The 22,166-nt window shown below is 46.2% G+C and overlaps 2 protein-coding genes across 5 annotated transcripts in view; both read right to left on the bottom strand.

The window, feature by feature from the left end:
* The window catches only part of BFSP2 (beaded filament structural protein 2), a 54,875-nt gene extending 38,058 nt beyond the window's left edge, over positions 1-16,817 (bottom strand). The window contains exon 1 of the mRNA XM_045555909.1: positions 16,261-16,817. Within this exon, the coding sequence (XP_045411865.1) occupies positions 16,261-16,749 (489 nt within the window). The 5' untranslated portion in view covers positions 16,750-16,817. The remainder of the gene's footprint in view (positions 1-16,260) is intronic.
* Positions 16,818-20,659: 3,842 nt separating this feature from the next.
* TMEM108 (transmembrane protein 108) overlaps positions 20,660-22,166 on the bottom strand; it is a 283,973-nt gene continuing 282,466 nt past the window's right edge. For all 4 annotated transcript variants that reach the window (XM_045538873.1, XM_045538866.1, XM_045538883.1 and 1 more), the window contains one exon: positions 20,660-21,011. In XM_045538873.1, the coding sequence (XP_045394829.1) occupies positions 20,889-21,011 (123 nt within the window). In that variant the 3' untranslated portion in view covers positions 20,660-20,888. The remainder of the gene's footprint in view (positions 21,012-22,166) is intronic.

Genomic DNA, 22,166 nt, shown 5'->3' with positions numbered 1-22,166 from the left:
CACGTGTTTTCAGCATGAGCTGTCGGCAGGCACAGTCTTGGGGGCTGTCCAAGTTGGAAATTCCAGCTGTCCATTGGTTTAATTTAATCTGAGTTTTTGTGAACTTGGATCAGGTGTGGGCTTTGCTCTCTCTCTCAGTGAACCCACCTGTCTAGACAATTTCTTCCTCCACTGCTGTTTGGCAACACCTGGGATACATTCTGGCAGGTGTTGAGGGTTAATAAAACTGCTGCTTCATCAAGGTCGGGGCATAGGCCACCACCTGACCCTCAGGAAAGAAGGAGGTGGCCACGTGTACTGAGCATTCCCGGTCCCAGGCAGCCGGCTGAGCTGCCAAGGATTAGGGCAATGGGCTTGTTGGAGGCTGTCTCTTCTCTTTAGGCTCCATCCAGTGCTCAGAGATAATAAGGAGTAGTGACAGCCTCCTCTATGGCTAGAGGCTTGGGAGATTAGAGAATTCTACCCTCTGATTTTACAGATGAGGAGCCTCAGAGGGCAGGGAATTTGTCTCAGGGCACACAGCCAGTTCGCAGTCAGAAGTGAAGACAGGGAGTCAGCAGTGCCAAGTCTCTTCATGTCCACAGACAGGGTCCGTCTCACCTGCCTGCCAGAGTCATGGAAGGCACCTGGCCTATTCCCTCTGTGTCTGCAGGGAGATGCCAGTGAGATCCAATCCCTTCATTTAACAGTTGAGGAAACTGAGGTTCAGAGAGGTGGAGTAAATCGTCCAAGGCCACACAGTAACTTAGTGACATTTACTGTGTTTCTACTATATGAACAGTACTCGCCTGGGCTTTCTGTCCTCCCCTGGCTTGGCTTTCCAAACCCCAGAGCCCCAAGTGGTTTGATGGGATGTGGGATCTAATTTCAAGTGAAAAGAAAGTGAGGATGAAGTAGGTTAGGTGCAGAAATATTGCAATTTCTAGAACCTTTTTAAATGGCATTTGAGAAAACAGGACAAAATGTTGGAAATCAGGACTATAATGTGAAAAAAACAATAGGTACTGTTATGAGTTGAATTGCGTATCCCCCAAAAGATAAGTTGAAGTCCTAACCCCCAGTGCCTGTGAATGTGACCTTCTTTGGAAATAAGGTCTTTTTGCAGATGTAATCAAGTCAAGATGAAGTCATTAGGGTTGGCCGTAATCTAATGTGACTGGTGTCCTCATAAGAGGGAAATTTGGATACAGACACACAGGGGGAGTGAAAGCAGATGAGGCTGATGCATCTACGAGTCCAGGAATGCCCAGCACCGCCGGCCATCGCCGGCAAGGGAAGAGAGGCCTGGGACAGGTCCTCCCTCCCAGCCCTCAGGAGGAACCAACCCTGCTGTCACCTCGATTTCCAGCTTCTAGTCTCCAGGACTGTGAACGAATAAATTTCTATTGTTTTCAGCCATCCAATTTGTGGCTCTTTGTTATGGCAACCCCAGGAAACCAACACAGCTACCTCTTATTAACTGATTACTTTGCTGAGCACCTCCATTTATTGATTTAACTAATACTTATCGTGCACCTATGTGCCAGGCACTGTCCTGGGTGATAGAGAAACAGCAGGAAGCAAGAGAAGATGAATTCCTCCCTTCCTGAAGCGTACTTTCTCCAACTCCTGGTCTCGAGCAATCTTCCCGCCTCTGCCTCCCAAAGTGCTGGGATTATAGGTGTGAGCCACCTTGCCCAGCGGGAAGCATACTGTTTAGTTCACGTGCGTTATCTCCCAGCTTCCTCACAACAATCCTATACAGTATGGATTAATCCCTTCAACTTATAGATAGGAAAACTGACTCTTAGGGGGTTAGTAATGGGGCCAGGGCCTCTCTTCTGGTAAGGCTGAAGTGGGGCCTGCTTGCTCCATTTGGCCTCAGTTTACTGCTTAGATGCATGACAGCTAAGACAGACTCTGGGGAGACGGGCAGGGGCGTGGGTCCCGGGATGCACCCTGCTCAGTGTTTGTGAGGCACAGATGGGCCCTGCCTCCTAAAGTCCCAGCACAGCTCAAGAAATTACACCCCAGCCCCTGGCCTCACGGGTCCTGCATAGGCACACAGAAAGCGAAAGGTTCCCAACACGTCAGCTCTGTCTCCACAGTCCTCCCACGTGGATGAGGAGGCTGAGGACACCTGGCTTGGTGTGAGCAAGCAAAACCATGGCCCTGAAAGTCGGCAACTGACAGCGAGGCCACAGGATTCTCACCTGCGTGTGTGCGTTTACAGAGTATCAGCGATAATCAAACAAGGTCACTCCGTGATCATGGTGGAAGGAGACAGAGACAGGGCACACCGTGATTGTATCTGAACAGAGAGGCAACGACACTCTGCAACCACAAAACCCTACATCCCCTCTTCCTGCTAACAGATTAAGGAGGGACTCCTGCTCCTTTACTAACGACAGCTTTAATGCCTGCTCCACACCTTCTACCTCCTGGGAAAGGATTAGTAAGATCCTCAGTCATCAAATCGCCCCCACTTCCTGACAGCGTCACATGCAGAACAGGTCCTTGCTTCCTTAAACTCCCCCCAAGCCACCCAGCACAAGCCCAAACCTCATCACAAGCCCCTCCTAACGCTCCCTACCTGGGAGTCCCAGGTTCTCCTAGTATTTCTTTTTCTGCTGCAGGCTAATAATCCTGGCTCTGTCCACCTAGAAGTGTGTTCTCAGTGGCCTTTGGCTGGTGGGATTTAACAGACAGATACCTGCCTCGCCCCAGACCCAGGACCCACAGGAGTTGGCATCTGAGGTCCCTACCATGGGGTGTGGCCTCTCGCCCCTGCCACAAACTCTTAGCTCTTCAAGAAGTCCACAAAGCTAGGTGGCAGGTGATCGCCCTGAGGGACAGCGGTCCCAGCCCAGCAGTCTGTGGAAACCCCTGACGTGGGTCACTGTAGGCAGAGGCCTCTGCCACCCTCGCAGCTGCCAGCTCCCGCGGTGGAATGACTTGGGGGAGCTGGAGACACGCACCACGGGGAGTCCCTGAACTCCACTCAGATAAAGATGTTCCGCCTTGAGCGCGGGCTGCTCAGCACATTTTTCTGAGCATTAAAATCACTGAAAAAGAAAACTAGAAACCCCAAGGAGGGCTGCACCATTCCCCAGCAGCAAAGCTATTAAACTTTCAAGTCTCAGTTCTGAGCTGACAAGCTGGAAGCCGCCCAGCTTCACGCGTCCCAGTTAAGGCAGTTAGTTCCAGTCTGAGCTGTGCTTGCGTGAGGATCAATCGCCCTTCCTGACAGTTTCTTCCAAATTAAGAGAGGCAGAGAAGGGAGAAAAAAGAGGTACATCTCCGAGTTTAAGCTCCTCACGGAGCAGGGCCTGTGCTGACTACAGCTCTGTCTTACCTAACAGGAGGTGCTCAAAGTCTATCAAGACCCATTTACCCATTAGGGTTCTGTGGCAGGAATCACTCTGGTCTTACAAATGAGGATTTTAGTAATGTTTTTGGGGTAGAAACAACATGGAACTGATCCTGGCTGGAACACTAACTCAATGAGGAACTTAATCTCTTCGTGCCTCAGTTTCTTATTTGTAAAATGGGTGACCTCCTGCGATACCCCCGGCTTCAGCTCCTTGTCTCATTTACTCGTCACAACAAGAGATGTGGTGAATTTAAAGCTGGGGGTGGAGGCTGGGCGTGCTCTGGCAGCAGGGCCGGGAGAGAGAGAGGACAGGTGGCAGCTGGGCCGGGCAGGTGTGGGCAGTTAACTTCAGGCAGGGCACTTTGTCTTCTGTATAATTTTGCCCAGAGGCTGCTAAAAGGGGGGCCTTTCTAACTTCACTAGTTCTGTCTCCACACTGTAGTGTTTCCCCTAAGTCTTAGGGCCTAAGACGTATTCAGATGGCTATTCATTGGCCCCAAAATAAATATGTGAGCAAAAACTACGAGTTGTTTTCCACAGGTGGGTCAGTTTGGTGGTGGATTTTCGCCCTCCCTGTGGCTGCTTTCACTACTACCTGCTAGGACAGCTGGAATAACTCATTTCTGCTGAATAATGCATTTGTGACAGCAGCTCTGCTAGCTCGTTTACAACCAGATAAATGTGTCATTATGTGCCTTTCCCCAGTCAGACGACGATAAACTAGGTTTTATTCGCCTAAATTGAGTCCTCAACTTCGGTGGATCAGCATGAACCACCGCGTTGGCACTTGTGCCAGCTGATAGCTTTTAAAATTAGTTTTAATTTAGCTCTTCTGGAGAGTGTAGCCCATTAGAAGTTCTTTCCTATTGCTCTTGCAGGTGGATGTTGAATTTTTGTTGGGTTTTGTTTTGAGAGGAGCTGTTGAGATGTCTTCTCTCCCACCAGGACGTGTCAGTAGAAGGGTTCTGCTTCGGTGAGGCTCTGAGGGCTTCCCCTGCCCCAGACCTGGCAGGAATTACCCCACCCCAGTAGTAAGCCACTGGCAGCAGTTTTATTCATTATTGCATATTCTACTTAAGGTAACACCTCCTAACAGTGCAGAAGAGTACAGAGCCCAAGGCCAGCCTGCTCCTGCCCCGCCCCTAGCCCCTCACCAGAAGCACCCACGCCCCCCTCCCCCCCTTATGTATACTTCCCCAGAGGGTCTGCCCTCCACTTTTTAAAATCACAAATAGCTGCAGAGGTAGACATGGTTGTGCAGCCTGCCTTTTGCTCAGCAGGACATCTTGGCACTGGTTCCACGTCAAAATCCAGCGCTCTGCCTTGTCCTCTCCCCGCAGCTGCGCTGCTTGCCACTGCGCTGTCTCGGGCCTCAGAGCCGCTTCCTGCTTTCGGTGCTGGTCTGGAATTTTAAAGAAGTCCTCCCGCCTCTAACTTCCGGGTTCTGATTTGAAGCCTTGAGCCTGTCCGGTTCTGTACGCGGCTGTCACTGCCCAGCCACTTGGGGCGCCCGCAGTGAGTGCCGCGGCGAGCGTCCCGCACCAGGCCTGCGGGCGAGGCCGGAGGGGCTGCGGGGGAAGCCAGAGCCCGTGCCCACTCCGCCTCTGCCCGCGCTGGGCCCTGATCCGAGGGGCTGCCTGCTGGCATGTTCGTTGAGACCCACATTCAGCGTCCCCTCTGAGGGCACCCTCGCTGAGAACGAATCAATACCCTGCTCTTTCTGGAAACTCCCCCAGCATGTGTAGTTGAACAACCTGTGTGTGTAGACACAGCTGCCTGTGTTACTGCTCACTTAATGTGTGTTTCTTCAGGTTTATTCAATTCCACACACTTTAATTGGGCATTGATTGTACGCCAGGCTGTTTACACACATCATTTCATTTAATACCCCTGGACCAACACTATGAAGTAGGTCTTCTATCTTCACTTTCATTATGAAAAATTTCACACATATATAAAAAGAAGGTCTGGTATAATGGACCCCTGGCACCTGTCACCCAGCTTCCATGATCTAAGCACATGGTCTATTTTGTGTCACTTACATCCCCATATATTTCCTCATTATTCTGAACAAATCCCAGATACCATGTTATTCTTCAAATGTTTCAGCATGCATTGTCAAAGTACAAGAATGCTTTAAAGAAACACATAACTTCACAGCCATGGTCACATCTAAAAATTAGTACTCCTTCCTTAATCATCACATATCCCATGTTCATCTTTCCTCAATGTCTAGTCTATTTTTAAATTGTTTGAACAGTGATTCAAATAAAGTCTGTTTCAATGAGCTGAAATGTTAATTTAGTCTCTTAATTTATAGGTTTCTCCCTCCATCTCTATTCTTTCCCTTGTAATTTTTATTTGTTGAAAAAGTTGGGTTTTTTGTCCTGTAGTTTCCCAGAGGCTGGATTTTGCTGGTTTCATCTCTGTGGTGTCAATTAGCATGTTCCTCTGATCTTTGTATTTTCTGTAAATTAGTGGTTTTATCTTGAGGCTTAATTATATTTGGTTACTTTTTTTTTTTTTTTTTGCAAGACTACTTCATGTGTGGTGGTGTGCACTCCACCAGGAGGTACGTAATGTCCAGTGGTCTCTTTTTGTGATGTTAGTAGCTATTTGATGATTGTTATTGCTTAGAGCCGTGATTTTATTTTGGTTGCAATGTGGTGATATTCTATTTAATAATTAATACTTTTTATAGATAAAAGTAAAATTTATAATTCTGTTATCCTTTTTTGTTTGTTAGCTGGAATACTTCTATAAAAAGATACTTCCTTGCTTCAATTATTTCTTTCTCACCTAACATACTTATAGGTCTTATAAAAAAGGCAGGAAAAAAATGCTTGTTTCTTTCTCATTATTTACCAGTTTTCAAAACAATGAGTTGGTTCCTTAGCAGATTGCAAAGGTGATTAATTAGTAAATTTTTTTGTATTATATTGAACTCATGGATTTAAACATATTTGATGTGTTTCAACCCATTGCAGTAAATATTCTTTTTTTAAAAAACAGATCATGCTTTTATTTTACAACTGACTTGTCATTGTAATATTTGAAAACTGTGAATGACATCTCTATTTCCCAAGAGATGAAGATAACAGATCTATGGATCCACTGGGGAGTTACTTGCAAGTTTTTCTTTAAACTTTTTTCACCTTTAAACGTTTACATTCTTTACTATTAAGGCAAATAGGCACTTGAAACTCAATCATTATTTCATGGTCAATTGCTCCACATAGTCACAACGTTAAAAGCTCTAAATGTGTGACTTACATCCCGTAGTTGGGAAGGTATTTTCGGCTTGGGGAAATGTGCCTTGCCCCTGGGCTTCACCCCAGTCATGCTGTTGCCGTGGGACCGGCTGCTGTTGTGCTCAGAGGACAGCTTGGGTTCCGTGGACTCCCCGTCTGTCCATGGGCCGAACATTGGCAGTGGGTTTCTGTAACACCAAGTTGGACTTTGACATCAGCGAAGGTGGGAATGACAGATTTGAGTGCTGCCCACTTGAAAAGGTACACAGAAAGGAGTTTGCATCAGAGTCCCGGAGGTGATTTGGAACGCTGATGTTCTTTGCTATGGTGATCATTCCCATGAGACCTGGAATGACTGGAGCTTAATGAAGACATAGCCTGGATTTTCCAGGGCTGGAAGAGTGTGATTTGGAGTGTTCTGATTGATCCATGCTGGCCTTTCTTCCGGCTACTGCTCCCACTACCGCTATATGAGTTATGGTCATGTCTCTGGCCACCATTGTTAGTGCCACTACTGCCACCTGCACTGATCTACTGGCTGCTAGGTCCACTCTGTGAGCCTGAGGACTGTTTCTGAGACTGAGAAGTGCTGGGTGCGGGTCCTACTGGAGTCCATTTGCTACTCTGATGAGAGCCTCCATGTCTCTGTTCAAAGAAATTTGGGTTAGATTTTTCATCCGCTGTTGGTGGTACCGTGGGCTTGGGAATTGCAACAAGCTTTGGTATAGATCTATGTCCTATGAAATCCTTCATTTCATCGTAGTTTCCAAGCATACTCTGAATACCACTTAACATTACTCATCTTCTCTGCTGGTAACTTTGCATGGCTCAGCAAAGAGAGGACGGACCCCTGGCACCCGTCACCTAGCTTCCATGATCTAAGCACATGGTCTATTTTGTGTCACTTACATCCCCATATATTTCCTCATTATTCTGAACAAATCCCAGATACCATGTTATTTCTTCTCCAAATGTTTCAGCATGCATTGTCAAAGTACAAGAAGGTGCCTTTACCCTGCTGAATCTCTTGATTCCGCCTTTCCCATCCTTTCATATGCAGCATGTCCTGGTCTTCACGGTGCATATTGCTTATCTCGATATCTTTTTGTCCTAAACAGTTTTCCTTTGTGTCCATCCTTTGGCCATTTGACCTCATCTTTGCTGTTGCTCTAGATTTCACAGGGTGAGGTGTGGAGGGTCCCGAGCACAGGAGCTTCTGTCCTCAGGGAGTTGGGGTGCGCCACCCTCCCAGCACAGGATCTGTTTCTTGCGCACCTTCCTGGGAACCCCAGTAATGTTCTTATTGATTCTTAGCCATCTTTAGTTAGGGGGAGCTTATTCAAATTGGTTTTAAGTGTTTTGACATGACTCTAGTAGTTCTTCACATAATAGCTTTCTTGCTTTCTGGTGTGACAAGATGTTTTACACTCATTTTGTATATTTCCTGTTCTCAGACCTGGATTCAGCCATCCCTCCCAGAAGCCCCTATTCTTTTAGTGAAAGATGGCTGTTAGAGATCAAAATGTGAGGCTGAAAATGCTCATTGCCACTGGGTTGGCCATTGCTTTTAGATCACATACATCATGAGTTTATATACCAGTAATTCCAATTTAAATTCAACAAAAGAATTGTCACTAAACTTCATCAGTCTTACAACTGTATTTCCTTTCACCCACCCTGCAGTCTCCAATCCCCAGGGCCTGTTAGGGATGGGACCACAGATGGGACCTACCCCAGTCTGTGGAAAAATTGTCTTCCATGAAGCTGGTCCCTGGTGCCAAAAAGGTTGGGGATCTCAGAGTCTCACACTAAAACTCTCAGTTCTCAATAACACAAGTATAATTATTCTTTTACTGTATTCCACAGTATACATGCACGCATGCATATACACCAACATCAGAATAATAATGCCAATGCTACTACCAACAATATGATTACCGAAAACTTGTTGTATTTTTTTTTTTTTGCAATTCTCTTTTGCATTTCCACTAGGAGTGTACAGTCAAATCAGTGTGGTTTAAAAAGTCACTTGGAATGGTTCTCTGTGTCACTATGCCATCAACTTGATACATAGTTGGATTAATTTGTTTCCTTTTATTTTTGATTTTTAGGATTTGCTTTTTAAGATTTAATTTTGTTACATAATTCTGCAAAATATTTTCTTGGTCCAAAGTCATCTCCACATAACAAGATAAATTAAAAAAACTCTAGTGCCATTCCTTTCCCCCCTACTCTATTCCCTCCCTCCTCCTATAAGTGATCCTATAAAAACATTTATGGTTTGTCTTTTCCATTTTTTTCAATGTATATGTATATGTTTATGTCCTTCTCCTTTCTTAGACAAATGGTAGAATGAAATACACATTCTCTCCACCTTACCTTTTAACTCAATAACATACCCTGGAGATCATTAGTCCATGATAGTCATAGAGCTCTTCCTCTTTCTTTTTGCAGATACACCATAGTTTATTCAACTAGTCCTCTCCTGATGGATGTTTGGATTGTTTCCAGTCTTTGGTCTTACAGATAGGATTGAAGTGAATAGCCCTGTACATCTTGTTCATATTTTTACCGGTATCTCACTAGCAGAGACTCCTAGAAGTAGGTTTGCTGGGGCAAATTACATAAATGCCTATATAATTTCTCTAGATATTGCCAGATTCTTCTCTATAGGTGTTGTAACATTTTCTATCCCTATTAGCACTGTATGAACTTGCCTGTTTCCCTAGAGCATCACCAATGGAATAGATCACCACACTTTTAGAGTTTTACCAATCGGATAGGTAAAAATGGTATTTCAGGTAGGTTTTATTATTTCTCTTATTATGGGTGCAGTTGAGCCATTTTCATCTGTTTTTTGTGTGAATGGTCTAGTCATATCTCTAGCCTATTTAAAAATAAAACAGCACTGTTGGCTTTTCTTTTATCTCAGATTTTAAATGCTGTTTGTAGAATAGGGATATTGTATTCTGAGTTGCAAATGTTTCCTAGTTTGTCCTTTATCTTTTAGTTTTGCTTCTAGTGTTATTTTTGCAATGTAAATTTAAACAATTTTTAGTAATCTGATTTATCAATATTTTCCTTTGTTGCTTTTGAATTTTGAATCATAACAAGGAAAAATTTCCCCACACCTAGGTTATGAAGGAATTCACCCATGTTTTCCACTTGTATGGTTTCCTTTTTACATTTAAATCTAGGATTAAATCTAGGGTGCAGCAAGGGATGGATCCAATTTTATTATCTTCCTTATGACTGTCTAGTTGTTTGAATATCACTTATTAAAAAGCCTATCCTTCCCTCCATTGGTTTCAAATGTTGCCTTTATTAATACTAAATTTCCAGATGCAGTAGAGCCTACTATTGGATTTTCTATTCTTTTCCATGGTTGTCCAATCTTTTTCATGCCAGTACTAAATTGTTTTAATTATAGAGTCTTTATAATATGTTTTAATGTCGGTGGGGCTGCCACTTCCCTCCCTACCACCCTCCCCCTCACTCTTCTTTCTCAGTTTTTCTTTTCTGGCTATTCTTGCCTTTTTGTTATTATAAATGAAATGTTTTTGGGGGAGAGGGTGGTGTGGTGGTGGTGGTGGTGGTGGGATATAAATGAAATTTATAATCAACTCATCTAGCTCTAGAAAAAAAAGATGAGATTGCATTAAATTTATAAATTAACTCAGGGAGAAGTGACATCTTTATGCTATTGAATCTTTCTATTCGAGTACATAGTATTTCTTCTCATTTGTTCAAGATTATTTTTGTGTCTTTTGGGAGGATTTTATTATCATCTAATATAGATTTTGGGCACTTCTGAAGTTTATTCAGAGGTATTTCATTTTATTTTATGCTATCATAAATAAGATTTTCTCTTCTGTTACATCTTTTTGTGTGTGTATCTATAAATAGCATTTTTTATTTGTTTGTTGAGATGGGGTCTCACTATGCTGCCCAGGCTGGACTAGAACTCCTGGGCTCAAGCGATCCTCCCGCTTTGGCCTCCTGAGTTACATGAATCATTGTGCCCAGAAACTTTGATTTTTGATGTTTCTTTTATAACCTGCTACTTTGCTAAATTATTTTATTGTTTGTTGTGTAGCTTTTACATTGATTCTTCTGGGCTTTTCAGAGAGACCAAAATTTTCCTTCTTCCTTTCCAATTCTTATAGCTATTGTTTTCTCTTGTCTAATCACATAGACTACCACCTCTGACCAATGTTACATAGTAGTAGCACCCTCTTTTCCTTCCTAGTTCTATGGAAGGCCTCTAGTGATTCCTCCTGAGAGATAGCATGTCAGGGAACCAAATGTCCTTGTTGTTCAGGTGAGAAGCTGAGTTGTAGAGAGATCAACGAAGAACTTGGCTCCAGGTCATACAGTTAGTAAGTGGCGGGCCTGAGTTTGACCCCAGGGTTGTCTGGCTTCCAAATCCCCAGTCTCTGCACCACACCTCCCTGTTTTTCATCACATGGATCCTCCTGCCCCCATCTCCCACTCCTCAGCGTGGACCTCACATTTTAAGAGATCTTAAGAGATTTAAGAGTGGCTGAGTGTGGTATTTGGGAAGGGCATGAAAAGAGGCCCCAGGTGACAGGCACCATTCCTCTGCCACCTTTTAGCAGTTCTCCTTCCCAGACTCACTCTACTTGCAACACAAGAGCCCCCAGGAAATCAGACACCATTCTTAGAAAGTAGCTCAGTGACCACCTGTACTAATGCCCAGGCCCGAGGGAGCAGCCTCATACCTCCTTCCTCTCCTCTCCCTTGCCTCCTATCAAAGTATTTCTTCCAGTCGTACACATCACTCTTTCTAAGAGGAATGACTCTCCCGAATATAGTTTTCTCTGTGTAGTTACATGTCTAGCCACACTCTGGTGCCCCTTATAGCGTGGCCAACAGAGTAACCGCCCCACTGGCCTGCTCTGACCAAACAAATTGCATTTATTAAGAGATAGACTGAGAGGTTTTGTCTTGGGGAAATGCATCCAGGTTTTTGCAGATGCTAAAATAGCTCATGGTTCTGCCCCACTAGCCTGCTTTCAGAGACACCGGGTTGTGAACCACGAATAACAATCCCGTTGTCTTTCTTTTTACTCAGTAGGGAAGGATTAATTCTTGTTTCTTTTTTTTTTTTTTTTAAAAAAAAAAAAACCTTCTAGGGCCACAGGTTCTTTGGGAGAGAAATTTGGCCCCATGTGGATTTGCCTGAGTTTCTAGTTTCTGCAGAGTATGAGCTTTCTCTCTGCAAGGGACAGAACAGGAGGCTGGGAGCAGCAGGAAGAGTAATCAAATCAGGCCCATTGTAAACGCTAATCCTTGCCTTTCAGTAATTTTGATTTCCCCTTTCCTCCAGCTGACCGCCTTATCCTTCGGAGGTGTAAGCTGCTGTTTCCCCACCCCTGCCCCGTGGAGGCCTAGACTAGCGCCTGGCTCCTTAACTTAGAGCCCCCACGTTGCCCTTCCTTTCCCAGGAGGCTTCCTTGCTGCGCGCCCCCCAACACCTTAGTTGCCCGTTTTGTTTTGACACCAGGTCTCTGGGCTGTTCCTATGCCCACTCTCCTTTCATCTGCAGCTCTGAGGCACAGGCTGCCTAACGCCACGCTTGTGTTTGGCCTATTTGAGGATGAAAGGGCCTGATGTTGCCACCAGAACTTATCATCAGCATCATTCACTTGGCAAGAAAAGTCGGGAGCACAGAGCAAGGCCAGAGAAGGAAACCGCCACCTACTCCTCGGGAATTGGGCAGGCACTGGGGTCCTCCTCAGCCTCTGCGGCTGCCACCTGGGGGTTTTTCTGTCTGTTTTCACTTCTTAGCAGGGGAAGGGGCGGAGTGATTTTAACACAGCTGAGAAGCAGGGCGAGAGAGGTTTGAATTGAAAAGGAACGTCATATACATGAACCCTAACTAGGACCAGCCACATAATCTGTGGGTCCCAGTGCAAACTGAAAATGTGGGGCCCCTTGTTCAAAAAGCAGGAAATAAAGCACAATTTAAGTTACTAAAATATGAGACTTTTTCCTTTCTTCTGTTGTCTCTCTCTCAACCTGTCACGGCAATTTTTATTTACTATTTAATCTTGCACTCTCTACATGGGGATGCTCACGTAGACCCTTACAGGCACCCGGGGGCCTTGCTGCATGATTCAGGGCATGTGTGCAGCCCCCAACTGCTGGACTTATGTGTCATGTCCTGCTGCTGGGCAGAGTGGTGACCCCCAAGAATATTACAACCTCAGTGCTACCTGTAGGTACCTGGGTCAGGGGTTGGCAAGAGGCTTGCCCTCTCCCCCTAGTTGCTGCCACCCAGGTGGGGTGAGGAAGGCAGGTCAGGAGGGGTGGGGGCTCTTGGGGGCAGAGGAATGGGCCACCAAGGACCCATCCCAGGGTGACAGAGGGAGATGGGACCATGAAAGAGCCCCTGGCCCATGCTCCATTGTCCCCCATTGGACTTCACTTATAAAGCACAAATTCAAAGATAAAACTATTAAGAATTTCGATGGCAACTGCAGAGCACTAAACCCCAATGGAGGCCCCTATGAGACTGCATTGGTGGTCACCCATAAAGCTGACCCTGGCCCTAAGGGTGTTGTCTTCAAGACTCCCCAACTTACACAGTCATAAGGATGGAGAGGATTCCCTCCCCTGCCCTGCCCAGGCCTGCTTTCTTGATTCTGTTGTGGTGTGAAGGCTCCTGGCCCCCAAGTTTTGTGATGTTTTCCATGTCATGGCTTTCTGCACAGTGACAGCAACTTTTCTTCCCTCCCCTTTGCCTCTCTTCCTTGTTTTGCTGAAAGCCTGTTTTTGTCTCCTCTTGGTGGGGGCAGGAGAGGCTATGGGAAGATTCCAGGGCACAAGGGCCTCCACTCCCCAGAATGGCCCCAGGAGCTGTCTGTGTTGGGGGAGGCAGAGTCTGTCTACTTCCCAACCCTTTATTTTTCCCTCTGAGAGCAGATTTCTTTCTCAGGCATTTATAGAAGTGGTCACTTGTTCCGAATTTCCCCACTGCTTGGTTCAGCTTGATCCAAGAAAGTGCCACCTAAATGGACATCCCCCAACCTGTCTTGGGCAATGGAGGTCCCTCTTGGATTCTCTGTTTGGGGGCCAGGCTAAGGAGGAGTTGAGTTTCTCTGTGGGTGCCCAGCCACCCTATGGCCAATCAGGGCTCAGTTATTGCCAACTTGAGGCCTCAGGTGCCATGTGGGCCCTGAGGAGGCCCAGAGGATCAGGGGGCTCACAGAAGAGGTGCCATGGAGCTGGGCTGGCAGAGCGAGGAGGAGACCTGCTGGCTGGAGAAGGGGGGAGGTGAAGGGAGTGCTGTGAAGAAACTGGAACCAAGAGCTTGGGAAGAGGGGCATGAGCCCCAGGCCAAGACGTGGGAGTGAGGGCAGAGCGAGAGAGCTTTGGGTGTCTGCATGGCTGCCTCTGATCCCCAAGTGAAGATCCCTAAGACGGCAGCTCTTGGTGAAATGACTGGAGTGTGTGTGTGTGTGTGTAGGTTGCTCTAGCCTTGAAGGGGGTGGGCCCCTCCTGCAGCTCTGTGGGCCTGCCTGGAAAAATCATGGGTATTTCTCAAATATGTAGAGTTTCCTTTTGTTCTTTTTTGATGGAATAGAGCTTATTATGGCTGGAAGGGTAGACAGAAATAAGAACTTCATTTTATAGATTGGTCTAATTGTGTCTTCAAATCCATGTTTAAAATAAAAACAATTAAAAGAGAGCTCTATTCATACCTAGGACCTCATTGATAGTCACTTGAGAGGAAAGTGACCTCATCTGGGATTCTTACCACCAGTGACAGAGGTTGAATGTCTTGCTGTTGGGGCTGTACTGCTCTTGCAGTATTTTATAGCTTTTTAGTCTGTAGTCTACCTGTAGACAGGAACCATGTATTTTATTTATCTATGGATTTGCTGGACTATCCAGGCATTTATTATACCCATTTTATAGGTGAGGAAACTGAGGCCCAGAGAAGTCGAGTTAGTTGCAAAAGTTCTTGTAGTAGATGTAGCCAGAGCAAGTCAGTATCTATTGAGTATGGACTAAGTTTTGTGGACATATTTTTTAACCTAGAAATTGGGATGCCTGATTTCCCCTGACAAGTCTGTGTGGCATTTGTGAGTACAAGCAATTTCCAGCAGATGCTTATATATTACAATATCTAGGGACATTCTGGTGGTTGATATGGTACAAATATTCGGAATCAGGACAGTTGTGGAGAATCCTGGAGGAAGGGCTGCCTCTTAGATTTGACAGTCTGTAAGTCCCCGGGCTGTCCTAAGATGGCTCTCCCTCTCAGCCCAGACGGATGCAAGTGGAACAGCAGTGCCAGGGGGAAGGACAGTGTTGTGCATCGTGCATCCTGTGCTGCCAGCCGGGCACTGACAACAGTGACGGAGGAGCATCGTGGGATGATGGGAGGCAGGAGGGGCAGATGGGCAGTCCCTGTGTGAATCTGCTCAGCATCACCCAGCTACGTGCAAACAAAGGTTTGTGACCTCCTCTTGGGAGCTGCATGCTGGACCCTAGGGGGCAAAGGGTGTGAGTGGGCAGTTCCTGGCTGCATTAGGCACTGATTTAGCTCACAGGGATCCCAAGGCCGGCAACTGGGGAGAAAGAGAAGGAGAGAAGCCAGCCATCCACAGAGAGAACAGCTGAGATGTGCAATGCTGGCTGGAGTCCTAGCGTTAGAACCACAGGCTGCAGGCCAGATGTGATGGATGGGCTTGGAGCTCTGCAGATACCACCCTGGAAGGCAGGAAAAGCAAGGCCAACCAAGCAAGAGAGAAAGACGAAACCTCTGCATCCTGCCCTGGCCAATAAGATAAACACTAGCTACCTGTGGCTACTTAAATTTAAATTAATGAAAATTAAATAAAATAAAAAATTCAATTCCTTGGTCTCATTAGGCACATTTTGTGCCAGATTGGACAGTGCAGATATAAGACATTTCCATCACAGCAGGAAAGTTCTATTTGAATGTAAATTATCTCACTATTTTTTCTATATTGATTACATGTTGAAGTAACAGTTTGGATACGTAGAGTTAATAAGCTGTGATGGTAACATTAACTTCACCTGTTTCTTTTTACTTACTGCAGCTAATAGCAACTTGTCAGTTGCCTACGTGGCTCATGTTTCTGTTGAACAGCACTGTTATAGATGGTATAGGAACATACCTCCATTTATTCATTTTTTTAATACCACATTCATTTGATGGCATTCAATTAGATAATGGCTATAAAACCCCTTTCTCAACAGTGAAGGTTACAGAGGCAGCTTAGGCTCGTGGAACAAGTGCACTTTCGGAGCCAGAAAAATTCAGGTTCAAATCTCAACTCCATCATCCCCCTACCAGCTTTGAGATCTTGGACAAATTACATGCCTCAGTTTTCTCGTCTGAAAAATGCAACCAATGGAAGATCCACCACTTAGAGTTCCTTCAAATGTTACAGGAGAGAGTCCACGTATGGGGGCTGGCGTGGGCCCCTAGTAAACCTCAGGAAAAGATAGTGGTGTTGTCATCATCAGCATTTTAGTATGAAAGTGTAGGAGTCAATTTGGTCAGTTTCTCTGGCCTCAGACCACTCATACCCTACCCCTGCCTTCAGCAGCCCCTCCCAGCAGCCCTGCAAAGCCCCTGGGCACGACGTGGGCACTCACCTGCTGGCAGCTGCTGGCCCAGGAGGCCCGGAGGGCGCCCCAGCCGCCCGAGCGCGTGGCCTTGCTCTCCAGGTGCATCCGCAGCTGCGTTTCCAGCTCCTGACTGACTTGCTCGAGGGCATGCACTTTGGCCATATATTCCACCAGGCAGCCCCCAAGGTCCTCCACAGTAGCGTGGTCCCTCTCCAAACCTGGAGTGGGCATGGTGGCCAGGCCTGAGCTCCGCAGGCCCTGTAGGAAGACGCTGCTGATGCCCAGGGCCCGGCGGGTCACACGGGCACCCAGGCCACCTATGCACCCACTGGGCGCCGTCCCTACATAGACCCCGGGAGCTCGGACGAGGCCACTCATGGCATTGGTCCTGGAGGCTGGGGGGCTATCCAGGGAGGATGATGACCGTGGCCCCCTGAGGGACGGCCGGCGCCTCTGGAGGGGCATGCTGGAGCTGGTGCTGACGGGCAAGTCCACGGCCACTCGCCTCTCGCTCATCACCCCTCTGCCTCTGTGGTGCCCAGTGGGCTTACAGATTCCTGTGGCTTTTGGTTTACAGTCCCAGCGTCCCTGTGGCCTGGTCACGGGCCTCTCTGGAAGCTCCCCTATCCCTGGGGCTGCTTTGTCTGCTGTCTTCCATGAGTTTCCATCATTCACTGAGCTGAAAGAGAAACAGGCCCTGCCCAGGGCTGTGTGCAGAGAGGCGCTCATGCATTCTCTGAAGCAGGGTCATGTGCCCAACCTCCCAGATTTTTCTGTTGGTGGTGGGGGAGGCTGGATCAGTGCAGGCTGTGGAGGTGGATCATTGGGGCTTGTGTATTTTACTGCCTAAGAGTGGGCAAGGTAGGCATCAAGCAGCCCCCTTTCACAGATGAGTAAACTGAGGCTCAGGGACCTCAGATCACAAGTGTAGTGATGATCACTTGCCCCAGACCTCAGATTACAAACTAGGACTCAATCTCGGTGTTTCAAGGCCAATATCAGTGCTTTCTACATCCCTGTGTGTGCTGGTGTGTCTGAATGCATGTAGGTGAGCACATGTCCACACAGGAATAGAGGAGGAAATGGATGTGCACCAGCCCTGGCAGGAGGCAGCCCCAGGGACCCAAGAGAAACAAACCTGCCTGTTGCTTCCTTCACCCTCCCTCAGTCCTGGAAGAAGCTTCAGATCTCTCCCTAGCTTTGCTCTCCCTTCCCTTCTCATCTCTGTCCTCTGACACTCTGCTAGTCATCAACTGCTGAACATTGGTCACGTCACTTCACCCCCTGGACCTCATTTTGCACACGCTGGCCTGGACTCTAACTCTCTGGTGCACTAGGTAAGGGATCTTGGGCAAATTCAAGTCCCACACATGGTGGGTACCTATGTAGTCATTCCCTACACCTCTGCTTCCCATTTGTCAGAAAACCAATAAATAAAAATAACAGAGAGAGTGGTTTCCGGTAAGCTCTCCAAAGGTGCTCCAAGTTAGGATTAGATGATACCCTCTGGGTTTTAATTCCTGCTGTCAGGATGACACTAAGCCATGTCATCAAGAGCCAAACCTCAATCACTTCTCCAGAAAGGTTCCACTGGCTCCAGGGCTGACAACATGGACCTAGAAAACACTGTGCTTAAGTTTTACCCTGGAGGAACCAGGTGGCTAAAATCCAGAGCTGGATATTTATCTTGTACACCTTCAGTGAGGGATGAAGTGAGTACCAAATCCACCCAGTGCTGTGCGTGATTCCCTAACTTTATCTCACTGAATGAATTCTCAAGTCAACCTGAGGAAGTAGGCATACAGGGCTGACATGCATTTTGCAACCCCCAAAGTATCACATGTCCTGTAACTGGCTATTAACTCCCTTACGTGACGAGGACCCTGAGAGCTGCAATGACTTGCCCATGGTCCCATGTCCAGAAAGTAGCAGAGGGGCCATGAGAAGGCCTCTTCTGACTCCCAGTCCAGTGACTTTAGGACCCTCCCTATTGCCCACCATCCAGAGAGAAGGGTACTGGCCCAAGGTCACACAGGTAAAGTTAAAACACCTGGGGGCCTGCTGAAATATTCCTTGTGCTCTTCCTTCCTACTGATGAGGACACCACAACCCTTCCTTTTTTTTTTTTCCTTCTACCTTGTCTATTTGAGATGACACAAAAGGTACTTTGTAAACATCAATGTTAGTTATTGGATTAACAGATTAAGGAACCAGCTAGGTCAAGTAAAGGCTGGTACTGCCCTTGTTTATTTATTTGGATGTAGTATTCTTGCTGGGAACACCACTCTGGTGCACCCAAACAGGCCTATGGGGCACGTGAGACCGTATTATGACAACATCCTCCTGATGTAGGTGATACTGACTGGGTCTCAATGATCTACATTCTTGTGAATTCTAGGAGGTATCGTCCAAGGCTGAATGAAAGGTTCAAGCTACTGGTGGAGTTGTTTGCAAAGGTGTCACGTTTAGGCACTGTTATTCTCTACAGAGTGGTAATACTCAGTGGCCAGGTTACCTTCAGATTTCTCCAAATGAAAGATATTTACTTTAAATCCACCGAGCCTGGAGACAGGAAGAATTAGGACGGGACGCACTTTAATTGACACCAATGTCTCCAGAGACCTGATGAGAGATGACTCTATTTTGGAGAAATCACAAACATGTTCAAAAGGATTTGTTTTATCAAATGATAAGCCACTAATCCTATTAGCTCATCATGTTCATGAAATCCAACTTACTGTTGAATCAGATTAAAAAACACAGATAGGCATAAAGTGGTGTTGCTACTGCCTAAGGAAGACTTAAACACTAAAGGGAAAGGAATGCAAAATGTATTAGCAACTTAATCCTCTGGCTAATAAAATAAGTTTATTTATATATACATGGTAGCTGAATTCTGTGGATAAGGAAAAATAAGTCATACATCCACATATGTATATATAACATATGTATCTTTGATTACATATATTATATATAAATTTTACTTTACAAACAGATTTCTCTCTATATATACTCACACACATTGATATATTAAATGCAATAGCTAACAGAAATATTATGATAAGGTTTAAAAGGTCAGACAGAAACACGTTAGAAGATGAATCTCAGAGAAACATTTATCCTGCTTCTTTGTGGGCTGAAGAGTCTTTGAAGAGAGACAACAACCAAACTCATGTTAAATAGGTTCATACAACATCGAAAACACACATTTTTGAAGGCCATCTTTTTTTTTTAAAAAAAGAAAATGCAGGAAGGAAAAAGTCATGATAAAAAAGACCACAGCAACAACACAAACATATGAATCAACATTCAAGTTCAATTTCCAATCTGACTATAAGAACATCTATATTCAAAATATACTATCAAACTATTTTTCTTTTAGAGAAAGGAAGCATCACAGCAGTTATCACCTCTTCCTATCTATTAGGAAAAAAATAGAGAAGCAGCAGTCTCTGGAAGCCCCTCTGGTGTCTCTGAGGGTCTGACCCCTGGTGGCTGTGCTGGACACAGCGTGGGCTGGGGGAGCAGTGAGGGGAGACAAGGGACGATGCGAGCTGGTGGCAGGTCCATTGGCTGGTGCTGCAAGCAGGTCTGGAACGCCGAGTAGGGGTATGATGATGTCTTCTCCCAAGCTATTGTTTGGGCAATCTGTTTTTTGTTTTTATGATTGCAGGAGGAAGTTTTCAAAAATTACAGCTCTACACCTCAAGGCTTCTCAGACAAATATGTTCCTCAGGGGCACAATACTATAGCATTTTGAGAAAACAACGCTAAATCCCAATAAACACTTGATCCTTGAAGAAGGGCAAGCATTCTAAAGCTTCAGGGCTGGGATCTGCGTCTAAACCCTCCCTGAGAGAAGGGCCCGGGTGTTTCATGCAGGTGTGGGTGTCGGAGGGGATGCAGGAATGGGCTTGACGGGAGCACTTTTCTGCCAGAGAAGGCAGTCCTGTCGTGAGCACGGTGGAAACCCCCGGCTGTGTGATGGCAGGGGGACGTGGCCTTAGGACGCCCAAAAGTTCTCTGTGGATTCCTGAGGGCTGCACGCTCCTGCCCACCGACCATAACTTGCATGGAATTAAACTTGACATCTGATGGTGCCATTGTGAGGTTCCAGGGCACTCATCCTCTGGGGTGATGAGTCGTCCCCTCTTCCTACTCTGCACATGAGTCTGCTGTCTTCCCCCTAGGCGGCCCAGTTCCCATCACAGGTGTGCACACAGGAAGGGAGGGGACGGGGTCACACTATCCCTCTAGGAGGAACTAGAACTTTAAGAATCACTCAAAGGACTGTGCACGTGACCATTCTAACATCCAGCTTCTACAGGAGGTCAGTCTCTCACCTCACCTGTCTGGGGCTCCTGGGCTCTCCAAGTGCTTAAGAACACTTATTAACAGAAGCAATCAAAGCAATCAGTGCAGCTGCTTTGCTTAGAAATACCTTTATTTTATAAAGCCACGGATCATTCTGTAAAGTTTTTGTTTTTTTAAACCACACTTATAAAAAAGATGTTGACAATTTTTAGGAAAAAAAAAGCTGAAAATGTTTCTCATTAAGTCAGGGTTACACAAAGGTTATATTTATAATATATATATTTGTATATTTATAATTTAGAGACGAAAAATAGGGAATGGCAAAGCGAAGGCTGCTGCAGTTAGATCTCGGATACTTGGTCATTTCCCACAAACAGTGTTTCTTGACAGAAAGGGTTGACGAGGACCATCCCAGTGTCTCTGTAGTCGCCGTTGGCTGGGGAGCGGGGCTCGGAGAGCTGGTCCTGGGGGAGAGAGGGAGGAGGTGGAGAAGACTTAAGAGGTGGCTGTTCTTCAAGACACGTACACACGAGGGCATTTATTTCAGCATTGATTGCCTGGCACGTGTTTCCATCATCCCCACTGCCAGTGCTGAGGTGCAGAGCCCTATCGGCTGTTCTTTCAGATTTTTATAGCAGCTTCCAAAAAAGGTTTCCTGCGTAGGTTTCCAGAGATGGTACTGCTTTCCTTGCCAAAGTCAGAGGGGGTTTGCCATGCACAACAGACAGTGCATGGCTCACTGCCCTCGTGGGCAAAACTCAGGCCACTTGGACCCCAGACTCTACTTCCTGCCTCTTTCTCACAGTCCTCTGGGGAACTTCTCTGCTTTTTCTTCCTGAACATAGCCAGGCTTGCCCACGGCTTTCTTTCCTGCCACCCACCTGTCAGAATCTGAGAGACCTGTCAGAGTCTTCAAGGGGAAATTCTTCTCCCTCTCAAATCTTCCTAGAGCCTGGTCAAAATTATTGCCCCATTTCCTGTAGCACTAGAATACTGAGCTCAACAGATCTAAATTTCTGTGTGATCGGACAATAGGTGGTAAGTGGAAAATTCAGTCTGTATACTGAACCCCAGGAACAGAAAAGCCTAGAAATAGGCAATCCACTGCCCAGAAGGTCATCCGAATGGCTTTGGCAGGGTTTTTGGTTTCAACTACCAATGACTGCAAGCATTTCTGGGCCACTGAACGACTGTACTCAGATTCAGGCCCCGTTATTAATTTAGGGACAAAAAAAAGTCATAGCTTGCTCAAATTAAAAAACTAACTTTTCAGAACTTCCAGGCCATTTCAGGGCAAAGCCTGGGCATACTGGCTTATGCCAGATTTGCGTAGATTTGTCTTCACTTTAAGGAGCCACAATTAACTCTTTGAAGTTTATTTTTAAACAGAACATACACAACAGATAATTTTTGGGGAGTATCATTACCCTGTGAATTATAAGGTAATAAAGGAAGAATTTCCATCGTTTTCCGAAGACAAGAACGTCCTTTACTGTCTGGAATTAGCTGAGTACCCGTCAGAGGGGCGGACACGGGACCAGCAGTCTGACTAAGGGAACTAGAGCAGCACCTCGCACGGGATCCTTTACTCCACCATGCCTGTGGGTGAGCAGTGGACG

The sequence above is a fragment of the Lemur catta genome, chromosome 1 (genome assembly GCF_020740605.2).
Source record: "Lemur catta isolate mLemCat1 chromosome 1, mLemCat1.pri, whole genome shotgun sequence".
NCBI classification, from domain to species: domain Eukaryota; kingdom Metazoa; phylum Chordata; class Mammalia; order Primates; family Lemuridae; genus Lemur; species Lemur catta.
This window is presented reverse-complemented; position numbering and strand designations above follow the sequence as displayed.